Below are 27,018 nucleotides of genomic sequence, written 5' to 3' on the forward strand. Positions count from 1 at the left end.
CAAATTTTAAGACTTGGTCTCTGTGAAACACTTTGACCTTGGTGTTTTTCCTTTCTTCTCTGCAGAACATGGAGAGTTCCTGGCTCTGGACCTTGGAGGGACCAACTTCCGTGTGCTTCGGGTGAGAGTTACAGACAATGGACTCCAGAAAGTCGAGATGGAGAACCAAATCTACGCCATCCCCGAGGACATCATGCGAGGCAGTGGGACCCAGGTCTGACCCGTCTCGTGTGTCCTTAGGGGCTCTGGGCCCCGCAGAAGGAAACACTTCTCTCCTTTGTGGTCTGGAGGCCCTTCTTGAAACTCACATTTCCTGGCCTCTCTCTGATTGATGGTCCCCTTACATGCCTGGAAGCTGGGTTTGGGGATATTGGTCAGAGGTGCACATGGGCCAGGGAGCATGGTTATGAGTCCCTGGCATCTGGTTGTGCTGTAGCAGGGGGTGTTCTGATGTGCCATCTTTTGTGAGGTCTACTTGCATGCCCTGGTTGTTGAAGAAAGCCCTGTCAGGCAGCTGGTCACCTGTGGTAGCCCCTAGAATACAGCTGTGGCTTGACAGCACCAGCTACTGTGTTCACCATGCAGCCTTCTTTTGCTCGTGGTTGCCCCATAGCATCCCGTGCCAACGGAACCTGTCCCATCCCTCTTCTTGATGATCTAAAACAGAAAAGGTTCTGTACACAGGGTGGGAACACCAAAAACACCAAAAACCCACCTTTGGGGTGTCTATGCCATATGACTCTGCAGGTGGTTCCTTGTGCCTCTGTGTTGTTCCTAAATCATGCTTAGTTATCCTCATACCTCAGTCTCAGTGGCACCTAGAGTCAGGTAAATGGATCATACCCCCTGTAGCCATCTGTATTGTTATCAGCATCTATAAAATAAAAAGAGTGAATGGAGAAAAAATATGAAACCTCAGTAATAGCCAGAAAAATAAACATCAGGGATAGAATTGCCATGAGCATTGGGCTCTGCTCCTTGCTGAAAATAAAGGTCTGGTGCATTCCTTCAGGACTTGAAGTCTACTTGGATGGCCAGGAATTTTCCGGTGCACCCTCCTTCCCTCCAAAACACACAGTGCTAGGGCTAACCCAGGACCTATATGTGTCCAGCCGGACAGACACACTTTGTGGGAATTTTCCTTTTTTTTTTACCCTCATCCAACCCCTGCGAGGCTGGTACTCCTGTTATCTCCACTTTGTAAATGTGGATTTGGGCTTTGAAAGATTGACTTGACCTTAGATTGCATGAGTTGGGAAGGCCAGCGGTAAGATACCAAACGAGGTTGATATGATCGTGTTTGCACAAGTTTGGGGGCTCCACTCACTTGGTAGGTTGCACAATGTGGTCCTTGGGGGTGGTGCTCCTTGCCCCACAATTGCCCTGCGTCCTACAGAATGGGAGGTACTGCCCAAAGGGTCTCTGGTGGGTCTGCAGATATAAGACCTGTGTGGGGGCTCTCCCTTTGAAGTTCCCAAAGAGAACCTTCTACAGAGTAGTCACTCACTACTCCACACTTGAAAATATCTGGCTGGTTAGTGAGTGACAGCCACAGGTCCAGTCATCATCCCCTTTTCTTGGGAATTTTATCCCCTTTGGCTTGCTGTTTAGGAACCTCTGGGAGTTCTTTCTGTCCCTTCTCTAGCTGCTCTCTGTCCATGCAGAGAATTACAGAAGACTTCCCTGGATGCCAGCACAGCTGTGCAAAGCTACTCCCAGTCCACTGTTCTTACTACTGCTGACCAACTCCAGGGAAGGGGATTGTGAACCATGAGTAGAACCTGTATGGGAGAGAGCTTTAGACCTCTTATATGAACGTGGGCATAGCCCTGAGGATAAAACCTCTTTTCTTTCCTTTAATGCTGTAATTGGTCAAGGGAGGCTAAGTCTTTGAGATTTAGGCTCCACTGAAGTTGTCACACAGCTGTAGGATACATAAAAATGTTTTAGTCCAAATTAAAAAGAAATCTATGAAGATATATACCTGGAAGAAGGTATAAAACTATTGCGATATTCAAAAGATTTTGAATAAATGGAAAAAATGTTATATAAAAATGAAACAAACAAAAAACTAGAGGAAAATATGCATTTACCTCACCCCTAAGAAAGGGAAATAATACTGTGTTTTTAAAAGCAGCAGACAACTACTTGCTAAAAAAGCCTGGAAGGAAATGCTTTTATTTTACATATATATATTTTATTGTGAAGTAACATTGCACTATAACATTACATGTTTCAGGTGTGCATCATTCCAAATCAACATCTGTATGCACTACATTATGTTTGCCACTTAAAATGAAAGGAACTTCAGAGATCTTATTGCAGTGGTGGAATTCTAAGTGCTGGGCTCCCTTTTTTGTATGGGCCTGGGGATAGAATCTTAGGCAGCAATCCTTTAAAAATGGATTATAATCTAAGTCCAAAATCAAATCCAGACCCAAAACCTATAAAGTATTTGTGAAGCCCCACAGTGTGAGTCACTTGGAAACTGTTTCTAGCACTTGAACTTCCACAGGCGAGCAGGGTATTACAAATGGTAATAGAACCACCACTTAAGACTTTTCAGTGTTATTTTGTGGGAAGGGGAATGAACATATTTGTTAAACCAGTAAGGAAAAGGAACTAATGTCATAAAAAGATGCCCTTTGAGCTTTTTTATGGCAGGAGGTATTAGCTCTTTTTCCCAGCATCCTGTCCTTAGATCATAAGCTAACAGAAAAGGAGATAACCTTCCAATTATGGAAGCAGATGTGCTCCACTTTTTTTTTTTTTAAAGATTTATTTGTTTATGCATATAGAACTGGGTTACAGGCCAGAGATGCAGGGGCACTGGGAGGATTCCTTGGAGACAAAGTGGGGAACAGAACAGGCAGATTGACAAAGAAAGTCCACTGCTGAGGGGAGCAGTGGTCAAGACAGGAGAGATCTGCTGCACCATCTGGGTCACCTCCCTGGTCAGTGATTGAACTGCTGACATGGCTACGGATAGCTTCTTAGTACTACACTTTAACCCACAGCACCACCAGGGAGGGCCCCTGCTCCACTGTTAAAGAGGTATAGTTCTAGGTTCTCCTAACTATCGAAAATAAAATTTTTGCAATGGTGGAACTGTCTGTGTTCACAATGTGCAAGCTGGTAACCACCAGCCACCTGTGGTATTGAAACTTAAATGTGGCAAGTATGCCTGAGGAAGTAAATTTCTAATTTTTTAAATTTTAACTAATTAAAAATAGGGACAGAATGGCTCCAGGCTACTGTATTGGGCAGTGCATTTCCATAGCCTCATTTACCTACTTTTTTCACTGTCTCCCTCTGTGGGCAGAGCAGTTGGAGAGGGAGCGGCAGTCAGGAGGACGTGGCAGGAACTAGTAGCTTTCCCTCCTCCTAAGACACCCTTTACCTGCACAGCTAATGACTGGCTGTATCTCTTTGGACAGCTTCTGTAACTTCCTTTTTTGGACTAAAAACTATTTGTACTAAAAATCATTTGATTAAGAGGGAAGAAGGAGCTTGGCATTTGCTTCACTCATATTGCAAGTTTTGTCTCTGATTCTCTTTTCAGCAGAATACAGAACTTGCTGAATATTTATCTAGAAACCCTATTTACATGTATAAATACTGCACCTCTGCTCACAGGAGTTGGCTCAGGGGCCCAAGTGATACCTCCTCTGAGAGGATCCTGTCATTGCTCAAACTTTGCTCTTGAGAATGTTTGACTGGGAGATTGAGAGTTTCGGCATCAGTTGTGATTAGTTTGGTAGCTATGATTGATTTCAACATCAACTGTAATTAATTATAAATGATTCTAGGATCAGACAGAGGAACAGGAAGGCTGCTGGAAGTTAGAGCTTTCCATCTTCTGGATGGGGTAGCTCGTCTTCCTGAATCCTACCCACTGAGCACACATACCCCAGACATTTGGGGAACCAGTAACCTCTCAACTTACCTTGCTCCCGCATCTCACCGTTCCTTTGAAACGGCAAACACTTTTTGTGGTTTAGTTCTCAGACCAGTGTGTGAGGATCACCTGGAGGGCTCCACTCACACAATTCCTGATTTAGTTGGAGTAGAGCCCTAGGATTTGCATTTCTAACATGTTGCCACACTTTGGGAACACCTGATTTAGTGGAATCTTCCTTGTTCTTCCTGTATGAGAAAAGGAAAAGTATCCTTCCCCAACTCCCACCCAGCTGGCTTTTAGATTTTGCCATCAGACTAACTTGACCCTTGGAATCTGCTCAGTCCATTTGGCCTCTGCTTATTTTTTGCACCAGAATGACCCTGACCTCGGCACCTAACACTTTGAGGGGGTCATCCATCAGCTTCTCTTTGAGGATGTTGACTGGGCAAGAAAGATGCCGTGAGACTGTGGACTTTGGGGCTGATTGAAAGCTAGATTGTTGTGAATATAGCTTTTTCTTAGGTCTGGGAGCTGTGAGTCATCAAAGCCTGGTCACAGGTGTGAGACTGTCATCCACAAAATCATATTTAGTTTGAGGCACTCTCTAAGTATTGCATTTTGACATTAGAAAACAAAGATGAGCCCTTTGAACTGCTCTCAGAAAATTAGTTTTCTAGAAAGGGGAAGAAATATAAAAGTTACTTATTTTTGTTTATAGAATGCTAATAGAAAATGTCTCAGATTTGCTCTTATTCACAAGAACACTAACGTGCCTCTTGGCAGGAGAGGAGCTGCCCTTGCTGGTAAAGTAGTCGGCTGTGTACCCATGTCAAGGAGTCTGAGTGTTGCTATGATTTCCCTTGCCCCACAGGGTTATACATGCATATACGTGTGTATGTGTATATGTATGTGTACATCGGTTTATTAGAAAAGTCATGACACATTTTTTCTATGTTTTTTAACTCTTTTCACTAACTTTCTGAGGGCAAGGATAGATTATCCTCCTATTTAATAGATGGGAAATGAAAATATTGGAGGGATGTATATCTTGCACACGTCCAGCCAGTTCTTTTCTGAGCCAGAAGTCCGTATCATTAGTCTCTATGCTATTTTGCTTCCCTGCTCATTGTCTGTATTGTGTGCCCTTAGCTGTTTGACCACATTGCTGAATGCCTGGCTAACTTCATGGAGAAACTACAAATCAAAGACAAGAAACTCCCCTTGGGTTTTACCTTCTCGTTCCCATGCCATCAGACAAAGCTAGATGAGGTAAGATGACATCTTCACACACTTTTGTTGCTTTGCTCTTCGGGCTGGGAGGTCTAGGAAGAACTAGAGCCACTTGCTGCTGTGAGTGATGAGGTTTGAGTATTGAGAGTTCTGTCGTTGGATGAGTGTTTGTAGGTCTGGGGGACGGTGAAGAAGTGTTTGAGAAGTGGGGTGGACGGTGAAGAAGTGTTTGAGAAGTGGGGTATCTTTATCACCCTTGAAGAAGAGTGTGCAAAGAGTGTGCAAACCCACATATATAGCACATTATCTTTATCTCTCTTAGGGAACAAGAATGAGAAGTTAGTCCAGAACCCCTTTGATCTAAAGTGTTACAATAAAGGTCCTCGGAAGAAAGATTCCCAGGAGTTAGTGACTAGTGGTGAGAGGCTACCAATAGTAGTTTAGGAGGTGTATAGCCTGCTTTCCCCACTTCTTGGGGGCAGCGGGTCATGAAGGAATCATTCATTTGCTCTCCTTCTTAGGATGGTCTGCAAGCAATAGACATATTCAGGCATGACTTTCCTTCAGTTGAGCCTCATGGCAGATATCACCATCTGGGGTCTGTGTTTAAGAGGAATCAATATTTAAGATTGGATCCTTTTCCAGAGTGTCCTGGTCTCATGGACCAAGGGGTTCAAGTGCAGTGGCGTGGAAGGCAGAGATGTGGTCGCTCTGATCCGGCAGGCCATCCAGAGAAGAGGGGTAAGTAGAGGTGGCAGGGGTGGGGAGGCTGGAGGAGGGGCCTGGAGGCTCTTTACATTCTTTTTGGTCTACTCTGAAGTCTGTCCCAGTTTGTCTTCAAGTCAGCATGAGAACTTTTTGTGGTTCTTAAGGAGAGTTTTTCTTCTTTCCGATATTTACCCAACACTTTTTTATTCCTTTTTTAGTTTTACTAAGATATAATTGACATAGCTCTGTGTTTAAGATGTACCTCATAATGCCTTGGCATCCATGTACTGCTAAGTGACTATCACACCAATAGTCTTATATTACATGTCTTTGGACTCCTCAGATTAACATACTGGATAAATAATCTAAGCCTTGGTGGTGCAAGAAAATTCTAGCTCTTTACTTGAAGATCCAAATTTTATTTTCAAGTCAGAATTGGGGTGCTCCTTACTGACAGGAGAGTGGAATGGGGCAGAGAGAGGACAAGATAAAGGTCTTGGCACAAGGTGGGAGGGAGGGACCGAGGAAGGAAAGGAGACACTGATGCTAAGATGGGCTCTCAGGGCAGTGCTGCTGTAAACTAGACCCGGGGCTGTGTCAGGCAAGCCCTCCACAATGAGGACAAGCAGGCCGGAGAGCGAGCTGCTGCTGGTAGATGGATCTCAACCTTATTTCCAATTCTGACCTTTGGTTCCAAGTAGGGCTGGTAAGGGGCAGCCCTATAGTACTTGAGCTGTGTGTCTTGCTGTTCTTTCTCTCCATCGGTACGAGTGTGACCTTTCTGTGATGGGGAAGGTAAGAGCCCCCCCCCTTCATCCCCCCAGGACTTTGATCTTGATATTGTGGCCGTGGTGAACGACACAGTTGGGACCATGATGACCTGTGGTTATGATGACCAGAACTGTGAAATTGCTCTCATTGTGGGTGAGTATGAGGGGAGTGGGTGGGCTGGAAAGAGGGCTCCCTGACCTGGGTGTGCCTTTGTACTTCATATTGGAAGAAAAATGCATATCACTTTGAAGGACTAAGCCAGTACTTGTGGAATTGGGAGTGGTAGTGGATTGTACCATGTTAGAATGCCCCAGGAACCTGCTATAAAGAACTGCAGCCACCCCGGGCAGTCTCTTGATAGTGGAAGAGGGAAGAAAGGGCTGGGGGGAGGATGGTGTGGGTAGGTGCTGAACAGTCCTTTGCTTTGGCCAGGTACGGGCAGCAATGCCTGCTACATGGAAGAGATGCGTCACATTGACATGGTGGAAGGTGATGAGGGGCGGATGTGTATCAACATGGAGTGGGGGGCTTTTGGGGATGATGGCACGCTCGATGACTTCCGCACTGAGTTTGACCAGGAGATCGACATGGGTTCCCTGAACCCTGGGAAGCAACTGTGAGTAGGTCCCCAATTGTACTGGGCTTGGGAGTGGGTTCAAGAGCTGAAGTGGGGGTTGGCAGGGCCAGGCAGATTTTGTTTACATCTATATTTATTACATCTAATCATCCCCAAAAGACTGCCAAGGCATCCACTGGTGATGGGATTGCTGTGTTCATCACATACATTGCTGAGAAGGCTCTAGCAAAGGTAGAGCAGGCAGACAAACCAGACAATAAGTGACAATTTGGTCATGTTCTTTAGAGCAGTTGTTTCAAGTCATCTTCTACATCTACCCATGTGCCCCTGCTCTTTCCATCTTCACTTTGTAAGTTGTTCGTGGAAATAGTTCATGAGCCATAAATTGAGCTGAGCCGGCAAGACAAGGGTCTTTGAAAAGTGCATCTGTGACGCCCATCCCTGTCACTGCCCAGAAGACAAGGCTGTGACACTGGATCCTCGCTACTGGTTGAGGCTCTGACTCAGACCTCTGGCAGGTTTGCCTGTGACCTAGGCTGGACCCCACAGAGTCCAGGGCCTCCTGTCCCAGCTACAGACAGACCCAAGGCTTGTGGAGAAGTTGGCCAAGGACCCTCCTGTCTGCCTTCCCTGGACTTGTGATCCAGCTGGGGGCCTTGTGGGAGGAATTGACCTAGTATTTTGGGGCTTGAATGTTATATTCTCCAGTCTGGCCAGGCTTGGTTTTAGTTACTTTTACAAAAGAGGGTTTCACTCTCATAAACGTTTGCTAATGTCCCTTCCTCTTAAAGATCTTGAAATAAGAATTGCTGTAAGCACTGAAGGCAATTGCAAAACATTTTGAGCAATGCCGGCCCTCTCGTCTTCTTGTTGCTATGACTCTTGCAGCAAAGCTTTTAGTACACATCTCTGCCTAGAGAGGGATGTCCAGCCATCCTTGCCAGCCAGCTAGGCGCAGGCAGCCTTTTTTCTTACAGAGAGCAGTGTCCTTGCTTCCTGAAAGCATGGCTTGTTAAGTCATACACTTCTCTCACATGTTGAAACGTGAGTCCACGAACTTGTAACTTTCCGAGGAACATACTGGCTGTGTCTTCTATGGGTGGTGAAAAATTTATGGACTGAAAAGTCACTCACTCAATGCCTGCCTCCATGATGAGGTCAACCCACGCCATTCCAAGGAGCCACATGCTTGCCCTTTAAAGTGTCAGAAGACAGAATTGCCAGCTAGGCCTTGGCAGCACACCTTCGGCTTGGCCCGGGGCAAATCAAAGGCTGGGTGGACATATGCCAGGGCGTCAGCCACGGTAGCCCCAAAGTCCATTAGGAATTCTTCTCCCCCACCTCTTTTAAAAATGATTTTTGATTGAAGTAATAGTGCCTTATATAAATGTCAGGTGTACATCATCATAAACCAACATCTGTACGTGCTACCTATTTGATTCTAGGCAGATCTTTTCCAAGCATTGACTGAAGTAAAGTGTTATATAAATTGGAACAAAAAAAAATGTTTTCCCCTTTTCATTTAGGATTTTTGTTTATTTTTGTTTTGGATATACTTATTATTTTTTCTTTTTATTAAATTTGAGGTAACATTGGTTTACAACGCTGTATGTGATTCAGAGGTATAGAGGCACGCCTCTCAGATGTATGTCACCACACCCTCCACCAAGGCGTCCATAGTCCTCCACCATTGTCCATTGCATCCCTTCATACTGCTCTCTACTTTCCCCCATCCTCTCTGTTAGCCTCAATTTTACAATCAGAATTCTAGGGGTTTGTTTTTGGTTTGGTTTTGTCTGATCCTTTGTTTTGTTTCTCCATGGAGCCAGCTGTGCCATAGAACCGGCTTTTCCAGAGAAGGTGCAGAAACAAACACACTTTCTGCATTGTTGGAGCCAGGCTGCCGCCCTGCAGTGCTGGTGCTGGTGCTTCAACATTTACGTGTACCCTAGGTCTAATGATTTTGCTCGCTCTCCAGTTCTGCCATACCTGGCCTTACGTCTTGAGCAAGGGGCCTGGCCACCTCTTCTGTAGAGTCCACCAGGTGCCTTGCAATCCCCTCTGTAGCTTTGCCTTGGTCAGTCTAGCTAGTACCCGCAGGTCCTGGGTGCCTGCTTTCTTTCTGAGATATCAAGAAACTGGCTTTCTTTGCCAAAAATTGGTAAGGACTTAGTTTTTCCTGTGCCATAATCTAAACCAGTCTTTTGACTGTCATTGAGGTAAACAGTGTCACCTAGTGTTGAAAAGACAAATTACCTGACTGCCCTCTGCTTGGTGGCTCTGTCATTCCAAAACATATCTTTATCTTGTCACCTGCCTGCTCAGACACTTCCAGTGTGTCTCCTGTTCCTGAGAACACCGGCATCTAGAGCTCCTTCTCATCTGTCCCACCGTGCCTTTCTAATCTTGCTCCATCAGCCTCCTCTACCCTGGTTGTTTTCCTAGGAATCCTTGCATGACCCATAAGGGGAGAGCAGTGTGAGGTGATAATTGGCCTGAGCTCCAAATATATATGGTTGGTCTTTTTTCTCTCCTGTAACTAGGTGTTGAGGTTATTCTACATGAGGTTGTGGTTTAAAAAAGCATTTCTTACTAGAGAAAAAATTTAATGATCTTCACCCTATACATAATTCACTCTAGCTAAAACTTATTGTTCCAGAATGTTCCACACTCCCTGGATGATTAATCTGGTTGCAAAAGGCCCATTCTTAGTTCAAAACCATCAGCTGCAGAGAAAGCCTGAAGTTTCTTTCTCCAGATCTCCCTCCCGACTCTTTTTTTTCCCCATTTTATTTCATTCCATGTCAGTGCCACATCATGAACACTGAATTGTGTACCAGCCTCTAATGTGTGTTGAGTTTTCGTCTACATGTGTGTTGCCACCACAGGAAACTTGTGAGTTCATTGACAGCGGGGACTTTGTCTTTTTTTGGTCTCTATCTCCTGTAGATTTGAGAAGATGATCAGTGGAATGTACATGGGGGAACTGGTGAGACTTATACTGGTGAAGATGGCTAAGGAGGAGCTGCTTTTCGGAGGGAAGCTCAGCCCAGAACTCCTTGCCACAGGCCGATTTGAGACCAAAGATGTTTCAGATATCGAAGGGTAAGTTTCAGGCTCTTTTCTGTTCACTGGATCCCCAAGGAGTTCTGGGAGTGAGGAAGGGGCATTCGCCCTTGATCCTTCAAATATGAATGGCAAGAGTGTCTTTCTCCTAACCTGGGCCATGGTGGGGGGCGGGGGCTTGTCCTGTTTCACATATCAGATCTGTCTCCACGGTTGTCCATTTTGAGCATGCTGACTGCCAAAATGACTCACAATGCTGGAATGATTGCCCCCCCCCCCCCAAGGGATGTTGTATACTTCCAGCATGCACATGGGTGGGGGCTTCTTGGCAAAAAGCTGTAGGCACCCAGTGGGCCCCTTAATGACTCATTTACATCTACTTCTGTTCTTTTTCTGGAGGCACTGACATTTTGTTCTCTGTTGGTGATTCTCAAAGAAGACGCTATCTTGATCCTTGTTTCATAATAGAAAAATAACTCCTTGGATAGCCCAGAGACCTACCGATTTAATTCCAATGGGTAGATTTGAGACCTGCATTTTCAGAGTAGTCGGGTTGAGGACAGTCAGCCACTTTTTGTGGCTATTTGTCAGTTAATGATACCCAAAGAATTGGACTTAGTTTCTGTTTTTGAGACTTTCCTTTTGCTTGAGGAGGCCCTGTTATTTCAGGGTATGGGTAGTAGAAAAGGTGATTTTGATGTTAATGAGAACACTAAAACAGTTGAGATATTTATACCTTGAAACTCTTGAAGGAACTGTTCCTACTTGTTAAACCCTCAGGGGAAGAAAGTTCTCCTATATGTGAGGCACTTAGTCCCCAAAGAAGGGTGCTAATCTCCCAGCACCAGCCTTTTATCACTCGCCATCTCAGCACTAGTGAAAGCAGTGCCTACTCCTTCCTGAAATACAGAAAACTCTTGACTGCTTTACAGAGAGAAAGAATGGAGGGTGTTGTATAGAGGGGGTGGTGGCAGGGACACTGCCCTTTCACCTCAAAACAAGCAAATATATCACAATGTCAGGCCCCACGAACAGGGCCCTACTCTTAGATCCTATGTGCATAAAGGTTAATAGTTTTTCTCACTAAGACAGAGGGGCACCTGGAGAGGTTGTGTGTGTGTGTGTGTGTGTGTGTGTGTGTATCTGTCTGTCTCTATGAGAGAAGCCTCAGGTTGGCTCTGCTGTGTTATCTCCTCTCTTGTTCAACCATTTCTCTCTCCCCTGACCCAATTCCCAAAGCCCCCAATGTGGGTAGAGCAGTGAAGTGTCTGTTCTCTTTGGGAGATGGATTTGCTGCATCTGAAGGGTTTCCCTGGATGTTCTCACCTCTTTCCTCTCCCACTGGCTACAGTGGGCAGGGCGCCGGTTGCATTCCATCTGTTTCTTAGGGAGAAGGATGGCATACGGAAGGCACGGGAGGTCTTGGTGCGACTGGGCCTGGACCCGACAGACGAGGACTGTGTGGCCACTCACCGGATCTGCCAGATTGTGTCTACTCGCTCAGCCAGCCTGTGTGCAGCCACCCTGGCAGCCGTCCTGCGGCGCATCAAGGAGAACAAGGGTGAAGAGAGGCTGCGTTCCACCATTGGGGTTGACGGCTCTGTCTACAAGAAACACCCCCAGTGAGTCAGCCTTTGGGACCCTAGGATGAAGCCCCTAGACTGCTGACAGGCTTGAGAGAGAGCTCAGTGCCCCCATGAGTCAGCTCCACTTTGCATTCTGGGGGTGGTACAGAAGGACTGTGTGGTGAAAGTCTTGGTAAAATAAAAGCTCCCAGCTGGGCAAGTGGGAGCAAGGAAGGTGCTGTTCCTAGTAATGGTGGAAGTGATTTCTGAAGATGACCATTGGTAAGGGCTCAACTCAGAGCTCCCTGTGGTCACTGGGTTTCTCTCTTTCTTTGATTATTGGTAGTCCCTTCAGGTGTGGTGTCCTCTGGCAAAGACCACCCCAGCCCAGTGAGTTACCAGCCTTTTGGGTTACCTTGGTATTGAATTGATCTGCCCTGACTGCCATGTTTTGACCCCTTGCGTCCTAAGTGCATAATATTCAAATTTTAGTTCAGACATGGAAGATATCTCTCTATTGTACCCACTTGTTATCCCATCCTTTTCATCTACTATGAGTGTCAGAGGTCAGTGAGCTTTCATTACCAGAACTGGTTGATGCAGAAGCTCCCAGCTCCACCATGTCCCAGTCTTCTAGCCCATGCTTCGGAAATGTTCAAGTGCACATGTAAATCAACTGGGGATCTTGTTTAGAAGTAGATTCAGAAGGTCTGGGGTCAGCCTGAGCTCCTGCATCTCTAATAGTCCCCATGATGCTGCTGGTTCACAGGCCACATGGAACAGCGAGAACCTGTGAACATAGCTGTGGTCCTTAGTTGTTCAGACATCATGGGAGCATTGGCAGAAAATCGCCATAGAGAGGCCAAATGCCAGAAGAAGAGTTCTGCTTTTCTGTGTTGGGTCTTTACCAGGCAGCTGCTAATGAAATGAGTGATGAAGCATGGAACATCACCTGATTTCAGTGGGCTGCTCCAGCAAGAGATTGGGCAGAGGAGACCAGGCCAGGGGCCTAGATGGACTAATGGGGGGTGGTCTTATGTGACTACATGCAGGTGACTGTGGCTTCCTTGAAGGCGCCTTTCCTTATGGCAGGTGTTGAGTCCCAGCTTAATAGCTGAGCTTTGACACCACGACTCCTAACTTGGGGAACAGTGGGGAGAGGGTGCTCGGGGCAGCTCCTGTTCCTGCTAGTATTGCCTAGCACTTTCGCCAAGGCAGTGAGTTGCTGCTCCACTGTTAGCACTGTTGACCTCAACTGTGGTCTCTACCCGTCTTTATCACCATAGTTTTGCCAAGAGACTTCACAAGGCAGTGCGGCGTCTGGTGCCGGATTGTGACGTCCGCTTCCTCCGCTCTGAGGACGGCAGTGGCAAGGGGGCGGCCATGGTGACAGCAGTGGCCCATCGGCTGGCTGACCAACACCGAGCCCGCCAGAAGATCCTGGAGTCTCTGAAGCTGAGCCATGAGCAGCTGCTGGAGGTTAAGAGGAAGATGAAGGTAGAAATGGAGCAAGGTCTGAGAAAGGAGACTCACGCCATTGCCCCTGTCAAGATGCTGCCCACCTATGTGTGTGCCACCCCTGATGGCACAGGTACGCACAGGGCGACACCCAACTCACCACTGAGGACCTTTGTCCTGGTGTAGATGTGTCCATAGGACTTCCTTAGCCTTAGAATTGGTCATTTGGACCAGAATATGTTTCTTCAGCTATATAGCTAGGAAGTTCTAGTGGTCAATAAACTCAAATAAGGTATTCCTCTGTTAAAAGTTGAGCCATGATAGTATGCTTTGTCCGTGTCAAACACCTCTCTGAGCATTTTATACATTGATTTTCATCTAATCTTTAGCCACCAATGGAGGTTAGTAGGTAGTTTCAGCAGCACATTTGATGTTTGGCATAAAATTGAGGCACAGTATCTAGAAATCTTTCCAAGTTCACAAAGCTAGAAATGACAGAGCTGGGATTCAAACCCAGGACTTTTGGTTCCAGGGCTAGTTTTTGTATTCCTGGGTCCCAGGTTGGCAAACTATGATTCATGGATGAAATCTGGCCCACTGCCTGTTTTTGTAAATAAAGTTTTATTAGTGCACAACCATGTCCATTTGTCTACACATTGTTATAGCTGCTATCCATTACCATGGCAAACTTGTATGGTTGCAGCAGAGACTGTGATTCACACACCTGAAATATTTTCTACCCAAACCTTTTCTGAAAAGCATTGCTGATCTGTCTTTAAGAAATGGTAGTCTTTTCCCCAATTCAGAGAAACAGCCTTTGACCAGGCTCTGTATAGCATAATTGGAATAGGTTCTAGAAGTAGAGTCTAGGATGTGGTTGCTGCTCTGCCCTGCTTAACTGTGGGTCCCTGGGTAAGTGATTCAGCCTAGCTGAGCCAAGTCTCCCTCCTACATCAGAGGTGAATGCCATGCTTTCTTCCTTCTCAGTGTTGCCCTCAGATCTCATGAGTACTGTTTATGAGGCATGCAGCTCCTTGTGATCACCCCAGTAAAGAGGTTTTCTCCTTTTAAAGTTTCCCTTCATCCACGGGGATTACAACTGAGATGGAAAAATGCACAAAATGATGTAAAAAATAAACTATTATATTATTAAAAAGTTTTCCCTTCAGTTTCCTTTAAGGAGCGGGACTATGCTATTCTGCAGTCTAGACTCTCACATAAGGTGGCCTTTGACTTAGCATGGATGGGGTGTTGGATATTTTGAGTGTACTGTATTAGCATGTCCTGTGTTCTGCAGAGCCCATTGTGATTTCCGGGGCTTCACCACCTGAATTCACTTAAAAACTGCTAGAGTCAGTTCATCTCAGATTTCTGGAATCTTACTCTTTACTGTTGGAGCTCATGGTCCATCACTCCTGGGACTTTCGTGTGGCACCCAGGAAAGCCCCTCATTTTAGGAGAAGGTGCTTTAGACCCTCTCTCTGTGATGAAGTGGTGATGTCTCAACTCATCATTCTCCCGGGTTTATTTTCCAGAGAAAGGTGACTTCCTGGCCTTAGACCTCGGGGGAACAAATTTCCGGGTCCTGCTGGTCCGTGTGCGGAACGGGAAGAGGCGGGGAGTGGAGATGCACAACAAGATCTACGCCATCCCACAGGAGGTCATGCATGGCACTGGGGATGAGGTAAGGCAAGGTGGCACTCTGGCGAGGGGACCCCAGAAGACCTCCACTTCTTGCAGTTTTCTCTGCTCATTTATAGTCTCAGGGCGAGCTTGGTAGACTGTGACTCTGGCCTGGCTTTTTACCAGGTCTGTGCCCGAGTTTGCATCTTTCCTGAATAGAGACCTGAAACTCCTGCTCAGGTCCTGCCTGGCTAGGGCCCCTTTCCTTAGTGCCCTAACTTCTCTTTGCAGCTCTTTGACCACATCGTCCAGTGCATCGCTGACTTCCTGGAGTACATGGGCATGAAGGGTGTGTCCCTTCCTCTGGGTTTCACCTTCTCCTTCCCCTGCCAACAGAACAGCCTGGATGAGGTAACAGTGCCCTTTTGGACGGCTCTCCTAATGGGCTTTATTAACTCCAAACCAGTTAGTATTTGGAGCAGGGGAGAAAGTTGAGCAGAGAGGAGGAAACAAAGGGCCCAAGTGACCAGATGTGAGGGGGCCTATTGATGAGAATGAGTAAGTCAGGGCTGGTGGAGGTTAAGCAGGTTGGCTCAGCTGTAATAATCTTTGGGATGATGTTGACGATGCTAATCAAAACATTAACTAGCATTTTTAAAGCATTTTATGCCAGGGAGTATGCTAGGCTTCCTATATGCATTATTCTCAATTAATTCTCACAGCAGCCATAAAGGTAGGTGCTTGTATACTCATTCTGCAAAAAGGAAAATGAGGCTTATGGAGATGTTAAATATTTGCCCCAGGCTGCTTGGGGGATGCCAAGCTGTGATTTGAATTTTTTTCCCAACATCTGAGCCTATGCTCTCAATTAAGTTCGCGTGCTCCTGAGGCCCTTGCTGGTTGCATTTTCATTCATCTCCTGGATGCCCTGGCACTTATCTAGTCTCACCTTTGCTTTTCATTCCTTTCAATTTGCCCTGGGTGAATGAAGCAGGTGGGTAAAGATCCGGTACTCCCATAACTCTAGACATAAGTGTGTTGATCAGTGGGAGAGCTGAGCAGGTGATGTTTGGGCTTCATCTGGGTCACTCTTGGTAAATTAGAGATCAGATTGCTGTTATTTAAGCAGTTGTTTCTCTGTGTCCCCATCATTCATCTAGATACTTCTATGCATGTTACAAGTAAACAGCATGCTGTGCAGAGTTGCACGGGCATGAAAGTCATAGTTCCCAATTTAGGTTTTTATAAACAAACTGGGCAATGAATCAAACTCAGAAAAGCAAGGCCCGCTGTTTGGAGTGTGGCACCAATGAGATGCAGAAGCCTTGAGGATCTGCCTTGTGATGCTAGTCAGAGTACACAGTGGACTTGAGGAATACTTGACTCAGCCAAGCAAGAAGAATGAGTGGGTGGGTAAGACAGGTTGACTTGGGCCTGTGGAGCAGGCTGCCTAGGGAGGGACAGAACAGTTCAGTGAACTTGGTCCTGGGTGGAAGAAAGGCCACTGGGTTCCCAGAACAGCAACCCCCAAGCTACTCAGTGAGTGTCTAAGTGCTTCTTGTGTCCCTCTGACAATTAAACTCACCCTGTGCACTAGTATACTTAGGTTGGGGAAGCCCTACAATAAAAATCTGGCCTGATCCACTATTTCTCAGCACCTCTTGGCATTCTCCACACCTTGTATTTTTCATTGTCAGTACACTGGCTTTCCAAAGACTTCTTATGTGCATCAGTTTATCAAAGGAAATTATCCAATATGCAGATAAATATTTAATGTGCTATTTAATGAAACATTATTTGTTATAACAAAGACATTAGAAACAAACCTAATCATTCATTGTCAGGAAAAAGTTAATAGATTATAAGCCATTTACCGCCTTGTTTGTGACTAGTTTTCTAGCAGAAATCTCGATGCAAAAGGAAAATACTGGTGGTATGGCTGAATTTTTTTTTTTTTTAAAGAAAAGCGTAATCTCCGTAATATACACACATACAAAAATGTAATAAATAGAGGGGAAAAGGGCTCTCCCTGGTGGCACAGTGGGTTAAAACACAGCACCAAGAAGCTTAAGTCACTTCTGCATGAGTTTGATCCCCGCCTACATGGGAGGAGATCCACATGGTGCGGTAGACCTCTCCTGACCGGCCTGCTGCTCCCATCAGCAGGGTACTTTGTTGATCTGCCTGTTCTGCTCCCCACTCTGTCCCTGGTGAATCTTCTCACCCTCTGCATCTTTGGCCTGTACCCCAGTTCTGTACAAATAAATAAATAAATATTTTTTAAAAAAAAAATAGGGGGAAAAAAAAAACCACTCCAGTGTATATATTGCCAGATATTTTTACTGGAATATTTTTAAACAAAGACTTGACTCTTCATGACAGCACATATATATGTCTTTATACATTTGTCAGGTGCCCCCAAGACATGTTAACTGTTTCTGCTTGAATTGTAAGATTCTAGGTCATTATATTAGATTTTATTTATTTATTTTTTTGTTTTAATTAGGATTTAGGTATACGTACAAGAAATGGGGACTAGGCCGGAGGTGCAGGGGATGAAAAGATTCATCATAGACCGAGGGGGGAGCAGAACAGACAGATTGACCAAAATAAACGGCTGAGGGGAGCAGTGGGAGAGACAGAAGAGGTCTGCTGCACCATGTGGGGTAGCTTAGGTTTCTGCAGGATTGTAAAAATGGAGAGCAACTAAAGGAGAATCTGGGTTCTCTGTTCTCCTGAGTTCTGCTCTGGGAAATTGTCCTGCAAAGGGGAAATGCACAGGTCCCCAGGCCTGGTGACCTCAGGCGGCCTGGGCCAGCAGGTGGCCTGGGCTCTCTCCCCAGCAGCTGGGGCTTCTGTTTGTCTTGTTATTAAGGATTATCTGAAATATCTGAACATTCTGTAAACTTGAAATAGCCAAATACAAAATATTGTCAGACACATAAAGCTAAGCTGAAGACAAGAGAGCTGGTGGAAATGTACACACAGTTGTTTAGATGTAGGCGTGTGAGTCAGGCCACTGCTGTTCCTCCTGGTCTGAACACAGGGTGACACATCCAGGTTGACTAGTGATACCAAACTCCTGGGCAATAAGATGCCCAGCTGATGGGTATGAGCAACCTAGCAAGGAGAAACTGTGCGGTTAGGCAGCTATCACTACAGAGCCTATGTAGATTGTGGCCTCGCAGGTGGGGGCCTGAGAGTAGTGATACCTTGTTTTCTTTTTTTAAAGATTTATTTATTTATGCATACAGAACTGGAGTACAGGCCATAGGTGCAGGGGCAATGAGAGGATTCACCAGACACAGTGAGGAACAGAACAGGCTGACAAAGAACAGCTCCCTGACTGAAGGGAGCAGTGGGTGAGACAGGAGAGATATGCTGTGCCATGTGGATCACCACTAGGATTGGGGATCGAACTTGTACTGAAGTGGCAGTCGCCAGCTTGCAGTGCTGCGCTTTAACCTGCTGTGCCAGCAGGGAGGCCAGTGTGATGCTTGTTTTCGGAAGGCCTGTGGCAGCGAAGTAGAAACCAGGCATCCGAACACTTTAAACAGTTCTTCCATGTCTAAAACCATTCTGCTCCCAGAAGACCCTGTGTCAACACAATAAAGTGTCACATTAAATGTGGCCCTGTGGGGGCACCAGGGAGCCTGGAGTGCTTTTTTCACTGGGGTGCTGCTGCAGCCATGACATCATCCTGACTACGGGCAGGGGACTATTCATACTGGAGCTTGAAAATTAAAGGATGCCTGTTTACGCTTCTCATATAAATACCGGACAAGACAGGACGGCCCTAACTGCTTTCCCAGTGAGGGAGAAGTCATGGAAGTTAGTTCTCTGGCTTGGGCAGTTTGGTGCTTATGAGCTTATTTGTTGGAGTCAGTGGGGATGAAGGTGAGTCCTGTTCCTCCTCCAAGCTGTAGGCCTTGGGCAGGTTACTCTAGAGCCTCAGTTACCTGTAAAATGGGTGTGGTATGATAAATATTTCATAGGGTTGCTGTGAGGTTTAAATGATGTGTTTAAGCACATGCGATATGCTTAGCCCAGTACATGGTCCATAGACAGTGCTTAAGAAATCCAAGTCTAATGTGCTCAGAATCTTTTGTGAGTGAGATGATTGGCAACTGAAGGGACTCTGTATAGTGGCAACTGAAGGGACTCTGTATAGCCTCTGAGGTTGAGTGCTAGAAACACAGTTCACCCCTCCAAGAATGACCCAGGAACCCTTCTTTGATACCATTATCTTTGCTCATGTGTGATTTTTAGAGCATCCTCCTCAAGTGGACAAAAGGCTTCAAGGCATCCGGTTGTGAGGGCGAGGATGTGGTCACCCTGCTAAAGGAAGCCATCCACCGGCGAGAGGTAGGAGAGACATGGCATGAAACCCGAAATGGTGTGTGTCCAGAAAGTGGGGACTTGCTGAGTGCCATTGATTTTGCATAGGGGGGAGAAATAAGGGAGCCCTTGAGCAGTTATTGACTGTCCACTGTGCATCAAGTCGTGCTCTTGGCACTGGGTGTTCAGGAGTGGTCATAACAACTCTTGATCTGTAGACAAACCCATGAGCTAATGTCAGCTGCTATGAAGTGGGGAGGAAGTAAGTTGGTAAGGACAGAGTGGGCTGGAAAAAGGGCATTCTTTTAAATAGTGTACATAGCAAGGGAAGGTCTTTGAGGAGGGGACACTAGGACAGAGTGGAAAATGAAAAGAGAGAATAAAGTTCTGCCATCTGTATAATACACCTTTTATATGCATATAAGTCTCCTTTGCAAGTGCCTGAAGGGAGAATAGTGTGGTTCACTTGTGGACTGGGGGTCGGTTCTCACCCTTTCAGGAGTTTGACCTGGATGTGGTTGCTGTGGTGAATGACACAGTTGGAACTATGATGACTTGTGGCTATGAAGATCCTCACTGTGAAGTTGGCCTCATTGTTGGTAAGGATGCAGCTGTCCTGTTGTGTAAGGCCCCTCAGCCTCAGATGGGTGGGAGGATGGTGCTGAGACCCTGGCATCTCTGCGATTGGCAGGCACGGGCAGCAACGCCTGCTACATGGAGGAGATGCGGAACATTGAGCTGGTGGAAGGGGAAGAAGGGCAGATGTGTATCAACATGGAGTGGGGGGCCTTTGGGGACAATGGCTGCCTAGATGACCTCCGCACAGAGTTTGATGTGGCTGTAGATGAGCTCTCCCTCAACCCTGGCAAACAAAGGTAGGCACGTGTGTGTGTGTGTGTGTATGCGCGGGTAGTTACATGTAGCCCAGGACTGGACAGTGACGAGTGATCTTCTACAACAGTGATTCCAGGATGTTCCATCCTAGAGATGTGAATAGAAGAGATTTTCTTGTCAGCTACTCCTAGAAAGCTCTGTTGGGAAAAAAAGTTAAACAGCTAATTTTGCAAGGAGAATTTCATCTAGGGAATTGGTCCCACAGGCTTTAGTGGATGAAAAGACAAAAAGGGGACGCTGAGGAACACAGAGTTAATAGTTGTAAGGCATGGCTTTCCTCAAGAGGACTTAAATCTTGGTTTAAACCTTGGCCTGGGACTGTGAGGAAAAACAAGTAGAAAGTCAAACCACCTCAGGATAAAGTGTTGTTTAGGTGACACAGGCAGGAAGAGGAAGCAAAGAGAAGTAAGGCTCTTCCTCCTCCTCCCACCCCATATATAGACCCACTATTGTCAGGACAGGGCAAGGGGCCAGTCCTTTCACCACAAATCCTCACATGTGGTGCTGGGGGCTCAGGACTGAGAGATGTGAGAGTAAAAGCCCATATCCTCCCCAGTAAGATGTTGTGGATTAATCAGGGACCATACTCCTACAAGATTGTACCTGCAAAACATTTGTCTAGAGTAGAGGTCGAAGCCTTTTTAAAAATACCTCTAGATCCACATAGGTTTATTAGTGAAGGAAGCTAGCTGGGGTAAGACAAGATGTAATCTTGGTTGACAATAGGGATCTCAACTTTTTAAAGGTTCTCTGCAAGGCCAGAAGACCTTGAAACCACAGTACAGTTATATGCAGTTCCAGTGGCTAGGACAGGGTGGTCTCCAGCTCATACTGGTTACTTGAGTAATAATGATCAGGTTGAAGAGAAAGCATGCCAAGTGAGGTTAAAGATTAAAACTTAGCATCCAACCCTTCTGGAAGTGTGGGATTTAGGTGTGTGAGGCAGGGATAAACCTTGGAAGAGAAATGAGCCCAGCAGGTGGGAAGCCTATGGGCCTCAGGCACTGTGGTCAGTTCACCAAAAGCTGTGGGTCAGCTGTTCGGATGCCAGGCGTCCTGCCCAAATGAATCAAGTAGCTTTTCTATTCCCACCAAAGGGAATCTGGGTGCTCTCTGCTTTCTAATATATTGGGAGGTGATAAGCTTCTCAACACTTCTCAACACCTCCCATTTCTTTCCTATTTAACCTCCACTAATGTAACACGCATTGCAGGTTTGAGAAAATGATCAGTGGCATGTACTTGGGTGAGATTGTCCGTAACATCCTCATGGATTTCACCAAGCGTGGGCTACTCTTCCGTGGCCGCATCTCAGAACGACTCAAGACAAGGGGAATCTTTGAAACCAAATTTCTATCTCAGATTGAGAGGTGAGTACTAGGCTCAGGGGAAATGGGGACAGTGTCCTTTCATATTGTGAGCAAAGAAGCTAAGAGATTTCCACCACTGAATTAAGATCAGACTTACACAAAGGTCAGTTCAGCAGTTAACACATTCGTGTGTATAGTGTTTATTATTTAAAATACCTTATGGACAGTTAACATTTTATGAGAAAATACGTAACAATACGAAAGATCATTCTAAGCTGGTATGATTCCATGTTGGTTTTAAGCCATGTAGCAAATGTAGAAAGGCACCTCATAGGATGCAAATTGATATGCACAGAGAATGATGACCTGTTAAAGCACTTATTCTCAGCTAGCGAGTTCTTAACTGCTGAGTGCAGTAATAAGGCAACCAGGATCAATGAAAGTTTGCACATCAGACAATGTAGAAACTTGCATGTGTCAGCTCATTAAAGCAAAGTCGTCCTCCTCCAGTCTAATGGTGGAAAAGTCTGCTCCAAATTAGAACAGTGAAATTTCAGAGCCCTTTAAAATTTAATACTGTAGCATGACTTTCAGTTACATAGAAAAACAGGAATTGGAAGACAGACATGAGTGGGCCCCTAGGCTGCTTGCACCAGTGAATGGAAAGAATATGTTCTATTGATGCCAAGAAGATTGCAGGGTTCTCAAGTAGAATAATATATAATAGTGGTTCACTTCCTCCCTGCAATCTTATTTACATTTCTTTCATAAGTGTGCACACATAGATTTCGGACCACGGGGGATTGAGTGAGGGAGAGGAGAAATAGAACAGGGATCTAGCATTGGTTGGCGATGCTTGTCCTGCAATGAGAGAATAGACATGAAAGAGCTTTGTAACTCAAAACTGCCACATTCAGGCATTATCACTAGCATGATTATGATTCCAAATGGGTGGAATATATAGACAGTGACTTTCCTTTTGTTCTGAGTATCGAGTTTTGTAGTAACCACACTCTGCCTTGCCTGGGCAAAATGGACTAGGGAGCTATTTCATTCTCACAAAGAGGAAGAGTCTGAGTGGGCCAGTCCCATGAATACCAGTTCTGAACTGAGCTCAAGTACAAGAGCCATCTGACAGGGGCATTGGGCTTTATGCCCTGTTCCCAGATGTCCAGGCCTCTATCAGATGGCCGGACCCCCATGATAAAGGAAGAGGGTCCCTGGGGTGGGACGCCACCACCCCCTCTTAGCATAGGACTGACTATGGTTTCTCTCTCTCACCAGTGACTGCCTGGCCCTGCTGCAGGTCCGTGCTATCCTGCACCATTTGGGGCTGGAGAGCACCTGTGATGATAGCATCATTGTCAAGGAAGTGTGCACTGTGGTGGCACGCCGGGCAGCCCAGCTCTGTGGTGCAGGCATGGCTGCTGTGGTGGACAAAATACGAGAAAACCGTGGACTGGACACCCTCAAAGTGACAGTGGGTGTGGATGGAACCCTCTATAAGTTACATCCTCAGTGAGTGCCTGGCCTCTGCCCTCCCTGTCCATCTTCCTTCCTGTTGCTTCACTCTTTCCTTGCTTCCCTTCTCTTTTTTTAATTTCATAGCAAATTACTAGGCATTTCAAAGAGCATATGTAATGTATATATTATAACTGAAAGATCAATAATCAAAAGTAGACCTGCCATTGTGAAAATAGGCACTTCAGTCCCAGGTGAGGGTTCAGAGCAGGCAGAAGTCCAACCAGCAGCACCAGGATTTGGTCTAAGAAGTCTCAGCCCTAGGCTTTGCAGAAGATAAAAACCTGCTGTGCTGGGTCCAGTGATGATGTTTTTTTCTTATTCCACATTGAAGGGATCTGTGATCATTATAACGTTGCCCTGTGATAGATAACCCCCTTAGTTGTCTCCTTTTATCTGTTAGTGGTATTTTGGATTAGCTGGGTGTCCGAGGTGAGTCAGTAACCCTCGGAAATACATGTGGAGCTTGCATTTACTTACAGAGTCTGTGAGCTCGTTATACACTGTTGCAGGGCATACTTGATGCTCCACCTTCTTTTTCTCTGACTAATTTTTAAGAACACCACTTAGAACTTCAGACATCTGAGGCTGAATCCCAGAGTTGTTTGTTTTCCCACTCACTCTCTATAATGTAGAATTTGGGCATGTTCCTAGTCTCTCCAAATTTCCTGATACTTGACACATCGTGTCTCATACCTGGTGGCCTTCATCCTCTGCCTCACCTTATCCATTCCTGGGTTTATAGCATCACTTCTTAGGGTCTTATCTTTAAAGGTGCATATCAATCCTGACTAAACTGTTTTTCCCCCTGTGTCTTCCTCTCAACTTTTCCAGCTTTGCTAAAGTCATGCATGAGACCGTGAAAGACCTGGCTCCAAAATGTGATGTGTCCTTCCTGGAGTCAGAGGACGGCAGTGGGAAGGGGGCTGCTCTCATCACTGCTGTGGCCTGCCGCATCCGAGAGGCTGGACAGCGATAGAGTTCCAGAAATTGGAAGAGACTTCCTCTGGCCCCCCTCCTCCCACTTTAAATTATAAGATGCCATCCCTTGTGTCAGAGACAGACCCCTCGAGTTTTCCTTGGCAAGAGGACCCCGTGGAACTGGGCTTCATCTCTGTATACACTCACTGTAGAGTTCAGTGCGCAAGGCTTGACACTCCTGAGATCAATGCAATTTGAAGTAGGGATTTGTTCACACCACAGCCATTCCCACTGGTTCGCTTAAAACTTAAACTGTAACCCTTAGTAATCCTCTTGCCAAGTTCCTGTGTAATCTTGTATAAGCGAACAGGATGGGGTCACTAGTGAAAAAGGAACGGTTGCTTCACCTTGGAGCCAAAATGACATTTCTAGGTGGAGAGCATCCCCTATCTTGAAGGTTGCTGTTTCTCCTACCTGGAGATCTAGAAGGTCTCCATTAATTTGAGCCTGATCCTCCCACAGGCAGAACTTGGGGGGAACAGGGGTGGCAGGGCACAGCAACCCCTCTTCAACCTCATCATCAAGGATTTGCCCAGCAGGTTCCAGCAGCTGCTGTTCTTGGAATCAAAGCAACCTGGGTCTGAGCAAGCGAACCAAAGCCAAGAGCTGATCCATCCTACTGGTGGGCTTATTGTTGATCTCCTTGTGGGTTCATGAATCATCCATGAGCAGTGGGACTTTGGGGGGGAGGGGGCTTTTTGGTCTGTTTTTAAATTGTTTTCTGCAGAAATGGAAACACTGTATTTTCATTTTAATTTATGTTTGAAGTTTGTTTAGCCCGTGACACATCACTTCTTCATCTTGACACTGTATGTAATAGTCAGTTGTACGTAATATATTTATATGTCAGGTTGATTATGTATATAGATACACAGGGTCTGCTCAGACTCAGCCTCATCCATAGGTGTAGATCTGTAGAATTAAAGGGTGGAAGGTAGAGAAACTGACTGGTTACTAGAAATACCTCATTCGCCTTTGGGAAGAGAAGGGAAGCCTCTTCAGGGTGAGTGATGAGAGAGCAGCTCCTTCCTGGCTCCTGTTCCTGCAGACTCAGAAGGAGAAAGGCATGTGGGAGTGGGGACAGAATGGAGTTGCTGGGCCAGTGGATTGAAGAAACCACAGCAACTAGCTGCTCTGTCTAAAGACTTTCCTGGAGCAATATTACATGGATGTTAACCAAAGGAAGCGGGAATCATTTCAAATGGACTCATTGTTTAGAAATCTTCCTTAGGGTGGTCAGTAGTATTTTCAAGCTCTCTAGCAAGATAAAGGAAGCCACCAAAAACATATTTTGAAAATTGCGTGTAACTGTTGACAACAAACCAAAACAAGACAATGAAACAATCAAACAACCTCAGGGACAATACTTTTGGTAGTTCTGTGCCCTCCCAGCAAATTATACTGTGAGTTTGTTTTGTAAATGTTCTAGGAGAACAGTTTTTAAGGACTTCCCTGGGCTGAACAGTTTTTATATGCAGTATTTATTTCAAATTGCTGGGGGTAGGGGTGGGAATGGCATATGGAAAAATTTCCATGCTCTACTTTTAAGAGTGTGGTTAATTCTAGATATGAAAGCCCACTTCTGCACAGCAACATACAGTAAGCCTGAAAACTACATGGTAAAGTGCTGATGGCCTTGTAACACTATTTAGGATACAAGGATCAAAACTAAGATGGAAATACACAAGTCAGTAGTACCCCCCCCTTTTTTTTTTTTTTTGCACATTTATCAAATCTGTACTGAGAACTGTGTCAGGTTTGTATATGACTAAAGGATGGCCAAGAAATAGAGATGAGTTTTAACTTTTAAACTTGAAAATTAGGCACTGTCTATGAAATTGTACATTTTTTAAAAAAGAGTTCTGTATGGCTATTCAAGATGTGTGTTGGTTTCTAAAAAGGAACATGGACTGCATAGTGCATTTTGAATGCTTGTGTTCCCACAATTAGGTGACAATTACTTACTGATGCTGCTTTGCCTGATGTAAATACAATGAATCTTAATCTTTGACTGGGGTGTGTTGGATAGTGGGTCATCTCAAATTCTTGAGCACTCAGTCTAGTGAAGATGTGGAAGATATCTAAGTAGAATTGACTGTGATGTTAATTATTAATAAATCTTAACATTTTTCGAAATATCCAATGTGTGGTTCATGAGTTTTCAAGAGTGGAGTCATCTTTTGGGACATTAATGCCTCCTGGCCACCACTGACCTCTCCCTACATACCTTTCCTTTTTCTCCCTAATAAGCAAAATGCAAACTTGGGAAATACATTTCTTATGCTCTTGATGATATCTTGAAACACTGACATGGCTTTGCTTAATGCCACTGAGGGGTAAGAAGTCAACTTACCCCTCAACTAAGTCCAAAAGACAACAGTGAATGCCAAAACACAATTTTCACCCTCACTAGTGAAGGAAAAGAAATTAAAATTAGACCCTAGTTCTCTGCAGTATGTCCCCATGGAACCTATAGCATCTGGCAAAGGAGCCAGGCAAGTGTACTTGCGATACAGAGCAGGTGGGGCTTGGAGCTGAGCACTAAGGAACAGGCACATACCCAACAAAACCATGAGTGTTAGAGATGAATATTTACTATCTCAGAAAATGTTGACTGTTGCTTCATGCCAAAAGTTTTCATACAGAACAGTTTATGGTGACTGAATTTGTTGAAATTATTCTATGACATTCAAGGTATAATGTATTACCAGAATGTCTCCTCTGCCTCACTGTACTCTGTAGAGGCCACAGTCCCATTCCTCAACAGCACCTCGGATTACACCCTCACCCTCTTGGTGGCACCCTAAGTAGAGGCACCAGGCCAGGATCTGGAGGAGGCCATGTGGTTGGCCTGCCCGTCTAGCCAGGCTGCTGTTTCCACTGTTAGGTATCACTAGCCCTCCATAATTCACAACTGGAAAACAAACATCTTGGGTACTTTTCTAAAGTACAGATTTCTACCGAGTCATCTGGCTGCTTGACAAAACCTAACATAACCCTAACACAAAACGGACTTGTCTTTATCTCTTGTTTAGTCAAACTGCACTGGCAGCTGACATTCCCAGTTTAGCTCCAT

General features: G+C 45.5%; 1 protein-coding gene across 1 annotated transcript in view; it reads left to right on the forward strand.

The window, feature by feature from the left end:
- The window catches only part of HK2 (hexokinase 2), a 53,858-nt gene extending 29,839 nt beyond the window's left edge, over positions 1–24,019 (forward strand). Inside the window, exons 3-18 of the mRNA XM_004691575.2 lie at positions 66–214; positions 5,051–5,170; positions 5,777–5,872; positions 6,664–6,763; positions 7,043–7,226; positions 10,137–10,292; positions 11,642–11,875; positions 13,105–13,409; positions 14,812–14,960; positions 15,191–15,310; positions 19,169–19,264; positions 19,737–19,836; positions 19,929–20,112; positions 21,345–21,500; positions 22,725–22,958; positions 23,796–24,019. Coding sequence (XP_004691632.1) covers positions 66–214; positions 5,051–5,170; positions 5,777–5,872; positions 6,664–6,763; positions 7,043–7,226; positions 10,137–10,292; positions 11,642–11,875; positions 13,105–13,409; positions 14,812–14,960; positions 15,191–15,310; positions 19,169–19,264; positions 19,737–19,836; positions 19,929–20,112; positions 21,345–21,500; positions 22,725–22,958; positions 23,796–23,940 — 2,528 coding nt within the window. The 3' untranslated portion in view covers positions 23,941–24,019. The remainder of the gene's footprint in view (positions 1–65; positions 215–5,050; positions 5,171–5,776; positions 5,873–6,663; positions 6,764–7,042; positions 7,227–10,136; positions 10,293–11,641; positions 11,876–13,104; positions 13,410–14,811; positions 14,961–15,190; positions 15,311–19,168; positions 19,265–19,736; positions 19,837–19,928; positions 20,113–21,344; positions 21,501–22,724; positions 22,959–23,795) is intronic.
- Positions 24,020–27,018: the final 2,999 nt, after the last annotated feature.

The sequence above is a fragment of the Condylura cristata genome, unplaced genomic scaffold, assembly GCF_000260355.1.
Source record: "Condylura cristata isolate star-nosed mole 26May11 unplaced genomic scaffold, ConCri1.0 scaffold00031, whole genome shotgun sequence".
Taxonomy (NCBI): domain Eukaryota; kingdom Metazoa; phylum Chordata; class Mammalia; order Eulipotyphla; family Talpidae; genus Condylura; species Condylura cristata.